Genomic DNA, 7,552 nt, shown 5'->3' with positions numbered 1-7,552 from the left:
TGTTAAACATATTTGAAATTACCGGTACACCAGTGCATGATAAAGTTGCTATTTTTATGGTGGCCTTGTTACACTGTAACTATATATTTGTTTAGAGTTAATTGCATGCAATTATGCATAATTTATTGTTATTACTATACTAAAGTACATGAAACAATGTAACATGGACACTAAAAGTGTTAACCAATTTAACATATTTAAAATATATTAACCTAACTTAACATCACAAAATGATAGCAATTACTTTACACACGCATGTTAGTCCACACATCAAACTTTTTTTTAAAGCATAAAGATTTTTAATACATACTGATTTAAAATATGCTTTAAAATAAAACTTTCATTTGGAATTATTACAAATGTGCACTTTTTAAAAGTGTACTTAACTGCGTTAAGAAACATGGTCATAAAAGTATGCTCTCCCTAAATGGATTTTTATTTTATTAATATTATATTATCTGCAAGTACAGTATTATTATTTTTTTTTAAATACCCCATTAATTTTGTTTTATTTCTGTCTTTGCTCTTAAGCATTTGTATAAATCTGAATGTCTAATAAGAACTACCTGTACATGCTGTTATGAGATACCAGTACCACTGTTTTATTGAAAAAATAAATAAATAAATAACCCATTTACTTTTCAAATACATGTCATCTTATTGTAGGCAATTCATCAGTGCACATTTAAGTAAATAAATAAATAAAATATTTGTCTTTACAATTTTTCACTTAAAATGTAATAAGTGGCTTCGGCTCTGTAACAACAGAGTGTGCTGTGAGTCTTGATTATAAAATAAAATAGCAGTTTTGATAAGAAAATTAATTTTTTTTGTCTGATTATTGTTAACAAACAGCAGTAGTCTTTATAAATAAATTAGCAGCTGTCTAGACAGCTCAGTAGGCTCATTAGACAACTATTGTTTGGACACAGCATTATAATACAAAGTACATTGTCAAAAAAAAAAAAAACGCAACACCAAGTTTATGCATTGTATTCTCTTTAGTACTTACATATAAGGAGGGAAATACAACAGTTGTTTTTTTAGGGAGGATACAGGATGTCGTAACAGTGCTCTGTACATTAAGGGTGTGGCAGCACAAGGCTGACATTACCGTGCTTCAGCAGGTCAGAGAGTACAGCTCAAATCTACACCACAACAACAGCATGTGGTCAAGGCAAAGGCCTAGTAGCAGCTCCTTTTGAGAAAGAAAAATTAAAGCGCAGATATCGCAACTGGTGTTTCATATACATACATACATCAGTAAGATAGTAGAAAGTACAAAACAATATGAAACCCAAAATGTCCTGATAGTGATGTTACACTTAGGAAAATAATTTTAGGAAACAGAAAAGTTTATGAGCTGCTACCAGAGACTTGCTAGTAGTCATATCGAGTCTTACATACTCCATCAGAAGACTTTAATAATACAGTGGAAATTATGTTCATTTTGATCGTCAAGGTACAGTTGAAAAGTTTACATTCAGTTCTGAGCCTCCATAAAGGTCAAGTGTGAGTCAAACTAAACCACTGACCAACACACCAACTGTCTATCAAAACCTAATACCTCGACATTTTACATCATTTTATCACAAGTCATGACTGAGGGTTTACTCATCAGAATTCCTTTGAGAAAAAGGTGAAGAGGCTTACAAATCAGAAGACAAAGGTGGAGAGGTGTCAGTAAGAAGTTCTCTGTGACTTTTATCTGGTGTGCAAAGGACCCCTGATTAAACTAGGGGTGAGTTTATTTTAAATAATGTTATAATACAATCTATAAAACAAAAACTAAATATAGATGTTCCTTCCCGGTTACAGGAAAATGACTAATAAGACTATTAAAACAAAGTCATGGGTAAATCCTGTATGTTTCAAATACAGCACAGTGGAAAAATAAACATTTAATACAGTGTGTGAATTTAGATGTCCTGAAAAAAACTGGGGGGCGGACTGTGACCCTGAAACTAACCTGTGATAGGTCAGCAGCAAAACAGATATTTGTTTGTGCCTCGCCACAAAAAAAAGCTTCCAGACCCGTTATCAGCTTACCACTTTCTAAACTAGTAAATGTTTAATGTTTCGGGTTTGATCTACTGTGCTACCGCATTTACTTTAACAAAGCTCTAGTGAGCTTCAAAGTAAACAAAAAATCCAAAACCTGCAATTTACATTGTGGCAGATGTTCCATCTAGTTTTGAGATATTTCTTGGTATATTAACGAAAGTAACCGTGGTGCTATATCGATATCGGGGGCGGATCTACTTCAACACAATAGTCAACCCCTCCAGTGTGTTTGCATAGCATTTTATCCTTACCAGAGATCTTAACTCTATTACCGCCTGGATGGGAATTCACGGTGAGACCAGTAAAGAGACAGAAAAAGAGAAAGTGAAAAGAGAGCCTCACTGAAATTCAAGTATCTGGCTGCCGAGTCGCTATCTGGCATCTGCCTCCCCTATTCCTCAGGCTAACTGAGTAATCAAGAGTTAAGCTTCAGCAGTCGTTATGTACTGAACATGGTATGTACACAGGAGGGAGGGTCTGGCACATGCATGTAATGCATGGTAACATGATATGTCCTCTATTATCATTTATGTATGATTAGATAATTCTCACAATACAAACATATACAAAGTAAAAAGGAAACAAAATAGCGCTAATTGTGCCTCCAAGTCTCCATTCATGCAGAGGAATGTTGGAGAAGATATCTAACTCCACAATGTACAAGCTCTTGCCTTTCCTGTGCCAATACACGTTTAATTGAGATACAGACTTCTGTAGAGTTGCCTCTGCTTTGGTCCTTACCAATGTGAACAAATGTGTTGTCAGCACAGAGCGAGGTTGTGACTATTGAGATCCATTTAATAAGGCATTAGACTTAACCAAGACAGTGAGAGAAGCAGAGGTGGCAATCAGATTGAGAATGAGTATGAAATACCAAAGACAGATGAAGAGCTAATTCAGCAACCAAGGCATGTGTTGAACCAAGATAAAGCTGAAAAGAGGGGCAGGGGGATAAAACCATTCAACATTTCCTACACTGACAGTAAGAATCCATGGCATGTTCTCACGAACGTCCCTGACAGTGTCTGTGTCAGGTTTATCAACAATGGCATGAAAATGATCCATCTCAAACACAAATCTGGGACAAAAGTAGAATCTGCACTTCAAAGGCCTCTTTGTTGGAGAAGAATCTGTTGAATTAAAAAAGAGAAGCAGAAGAAGAAGAAAAAGAAGAAGAAGAATGGACACAGTGCCAAGACTCCAGGCATTCCTCTGAGAAAGATCCTATCCACAGTAGGGTGACCCACGCATGATTGAGTACTTCAAGAATTCATTTTGATATCAGTGTTCACAACTGAAATTCTATGTTTCCCTTAAAGATTGTACACTCCCCCTTTTACTGAGCAGCAATCAGACCGCTAAAGCCATTTTTGCTAGAATCCCTTAGACTCGTCTTTGGCTTCCCTGGCAGCGTCATGAATTTTTTTTTTAGTTCATACAAGTGTCAATGTGTAAGGGAAACAGCACTGTGCAGAAAACCCCAACAAAACTGGACACTAGGCCTTGGTTGTTTTTCTTGTGAAAGGTACCTCCTCTAGAGTGAAAATTAAGAGAGAAAAATAGAAAGGAACGTCTTTAGAAAGCAGATAGCCCGGTCAGGCTATTTCCTTTATCCTGCGCATGTAGTCGTGCAGTTCCTCTGGGTCCTGAAAGCCCATATCTTGGCATACCCACTGAATGTCCTCTTCGTTGGCAATGGGGATGGAGTTGTAGGGTAAATCCTCCGTGGGAAGGGTGAAGGTGGTAAACTTCACACGCTTGCGTTTGGAGGTCGGTGAGCTGGCTTCCTCTCCGTGGTCTTTGGTGGAACCTCCGGAGCTGCCGTCTCCTCGGCCATGGACTTGGCTTTGTACGCTAGTCTGGGAGCTGCCGCTGCTGTGATGGTCCCCATGACAACAAGTCTGTACCCCCTCCAAGGTGTTGCTGGGGCTCTCCACCGTCTGTGGCGAGAGATCACTCTGGGTGCGCAGGGGTTCCCCGTTACCCAAGAACACCCAGTGGTGGGAATGGTCCATGTTGGCTTGGCCTTCAGGAGGGATGCGCTTATGGCGATACTTCAAAACAAACACAATACAGTTTATAAGAAAGACAAGTATGGCGAGACAAAACACCCCGAGGAGAGCATACATGCCGATCTCCAGGTCGGTCATGCTACGGGGACTGTGCACGAACTCGTCGTCCTCCTCGTCTTCTTCGGTTGGTTCCTCCGGATTGCTTATTGTGGGAAAGTTGGTGTAATCTATGGGCACACTTGCGGGTTGCTCATTAGATGGCGCATACCCTCCTCCACCACCTGCGTTCGAATCGATAGCAGGCCTTCTCGTGTCTATTTCAGTCTCTGTATCCACTTCCTCCTCAGAGTCTTCATCTGGTCCAAAGCGGACTTTGACGAACACAGGAGATGAAGCAATGACACTCTTGCGTTTAGTCTTCTGGCAGGTTTCGCTGATGGTCATCTCCACATGCACTACCTCTCCTGTGCCCTCGCCTTCGGCCACGATGACTGGCCACCGCTGTTGAGGCTGTTGAGTCACCGTAACCACCTTATCGTCTGCTGTGGTGGCATTGAGGTTGTAGTCTTTTGGGTCATACATACTCAGGGGGGCGGCGGAATTGTCGCTGTAGTAAACCCAGATGGAAAGACTAGCCTCCTACAAACACAAAACGAAAGAAATTGTGAGCATGAATTCAACCCTTACACACCCTATAACAGTCAATTTTTTAACCTGTCTTCAAATTCTTTGGTGCCTGTGATGCACTCTAAAGGGGGTTGCACTCTGAACAAGAACGTTTTTTAGTTAACAACATTGAGTTTTGATCCCTGTCGATCTGTGCTGACTCAAGCTGCTTTGGTGAACCGTTTCATCCAGTTCACAAAAAAGTAGGGCTGCCCCCTAATAGTCGACTAATCTGGTCAATCAAAGTTTTATTAGTCGCTTAGTCGCAGAAAAAAAAAGTCACGCCACAGGCGAAGTCACGCACTCCGTAACTAATAGATCGTTAATGGCTAGTCTATGGTAATACAGTACATCGGGCAGGACATCCAAACGCTCGACTATCATTCATCGACATCAAATATGGCTTATCATCTGAAATATGTAAGTATTAGCAAATTTACATAGCCACTCAATCTAATGTTAACCTAGAGAAATGTGCGCTGTCTGTGCAGAGTGTAGTAGTGTGCTCACTGCAGGACAGATGGAGGCGCCTGTGCGCTCACTTGCTCTTAAAATAGCCTACTCCCTCATTTTTGCTCATACAGATAAGAGTAATACATCTTTCAAATCTGTAAAGACTCTACGTTTAATGTGTGTGCACTCACAATACCGTGCTTTTGTAAAATAATTAAAGCAAAAATGATGCGCTTTCTGCAGCATCATTTAGTAGGGGCAGCCCTACTAAAAAGAACCAGTTCAAAAGGATGATTTGTTCGCAAACCAGACATCACTCCAGACCTGAGGCTATAGATTACAGGTAATAATGTTATAAGTAATGGTCAGTTTCTTGCACAGACTGATCATTTCACTTCACAAGACCTCAATACATCATCAAGTGCCAGGGGTATTAATTTTGTTTGGGTAGCCACTAACCTTTTTTTTAAATCACCAATTACCACGGTTTCAGCTAAAAATCTTCTTTACTGTTCTACTGAAGAGAAAAAAATCACCTGCTGTACATCATGGATGACCTGAGGGTGATTAAATTAACTGCAAATTTTCAGTTTTTGGTGAACTATCCCTTCAACTTTAAACTCTCTTTAATAATAATAAAAAAAAACATGAGTAGCACTCACTGATGCAAAATAATTTTGAGTAGCCTCTAAAGTTGTAGCTGGGTGGCATTGATGGCTGCTGCATGATTACAGGGTGTAAGTATAGTACATTCAAACAAAACAATGATTTTGAATTTTATGGTGTTGTACATTGTCCACTTGCTGCTCCAGGTGTGCTATGCCAATGCTAGCTCGGATGTTGCATTAAGGGGATCCTTAATGCTACATCAGAGCTAGTGTTAACATAGCACACTGTTTCAAATGCTAAAATGCTGTACCATTTTCGGTAACACTTTATTTTAAGGACCCATTCTCACTATAACTAGTTGCTTAATAGCACACATATTGCTAGCATATTAGGTGTTTATTAATACTTATAAAGCACACATTAATGCCTTATTCTGCATGACCATATTTTACATCCCTTAATCCAACCCCATACCCAGTTTGTTCAGGGAAAACTTAATTAGTTAATAGTGGATATGTGTTCCCTATTCTAAAGTGTTACCCAGCTTTCTCTTTACAACAAAGATACTATCAATACTGTAAGTGTTGCCATTTTCATCTCCTGACTTTCAAAAAACTTTAAATATTCATTATCCTGAGAGTACTGGTCCATACAAGACAACGGTCTTGAGCAAGCAACATGCAGTTAACATCAGAAGGGCTTTCATGCTTTGACCGTTAGAAACACAGGCTGAGGGGAAATAGAACTGGCGCGACGCTTGTGTTCTTGTCACCTCATAACAAGCCTAAGCTTGACAGTTGCCTTCCTGCCTTTCTTTCTGCTAAAGGAACAGCACAACATCTTACACCTGTTGGCAGGCAGACAAAATGAAACCACTCTGCCAGAGTGCTTTTAGTCAGAAATGAAGTGTTGCTTTGCTTTTATATTCAGGAAGAGAAGTATTTATCTGCCTCCAGTCAGTGGGAGGCTGTAAAAAAAAAAAAAAAAAACTCTTCTGTTACGTCACTAACTTCAAGGTTGTTCTGACATTCGGGCTCAGGCTCTGTCAACGCTGCTTGTCAAGATGAAGAGAGTCTTTGATATGCATGATCTGAATAATACATTGAAGACGACATGTTGTCCTCACAGACCTTTCGAGATCAATCTAGCCACTAAATAAAATGGCCTCAATCATGAATGTCCCTTGATTCTTGAGGCTTCAGTCTTTGGGAGAAGACACTGTAACTTTTACTTGGATTTGTCATTACATTTCTAACTGTTAAAAGTGTTTGAGATCTATCTTGAAGGTAATTTTGGATTCACTGTATGTAACAAACTACAGAAGTGAAATGTTCAAGCATCCAAGACACTTGGAACTTTGAAACAGAATAATCGCTTACACCAGCATACAGCAAGATCAATTATTTAAGGCTGCCGGTGAGACAAAGGAAAGGGACATCAATCAGTAACACTTTATGTAAGAAGCTTCAATTTGTTAATATTAATGCAATCACGAATAGCATTGACAGCATTTAGGTGAATATTCATCTTTATAGATACTGATTAAATTATATTAGTTTGTATAAATTAACATCATTCGATCTATTATCAACGTACTTGAATTAACAGCTAATAATATAAGAAAACACTTTAATTTGGGACCAATTCCCATATTAACTTGTTGCTTATTAGAGTGCACATTACTAGCATATTGGCTATTTATTAGTAAAAATAAAATACACATTAATGTTTTTTTCTGCACGACTATA

General features: G+C 38.9%; 1 protein-coding gene across 2 annotated transcripts in view; it reads right to left on the bottom strand.

The window, feature by feature from the left end:
• Positions 1-985: 985 nt before the first annotated feature.
• LOC306869425 (transmembrane protein 132E-like) overlaps positions 986-7,552 on the bottom strand; it is a 354,362-nt gene continuing 347,795 nt past the window's right edge. For both annotated transcript variants that reach the window (XM_079416195.1, XM_079416196.1), the window contains exon 9: positions 986-4,715. In XM_079416195.1, the coding sequence (XP_079272321.1) occupies positions 3,660-4,715 (1,056 nt within the window). In that variant the 3' untranslated portion in view covers positions 986-3,659. The remainder of the gene's footprint in view (positions 4,716-7,552) is intronic.

The sequence above is a fragment of the Barbus barbus genome (assembly GCF_936440315.1).
Source record: "Barbus barbus genome assembly, chromosome: 5".
In the NCBI taxonomy this organism is placed as follows: Eukaryota; Metazoa; Chordata; class Actinopteri; order Cypriniformes; family Cyprinidae; genus Barbus; species Barbus barbus.
Note: the sequence above shows the minus strand (reverse complement) of the source record. Positions and strands in the feature narration are given on the sequence as shown.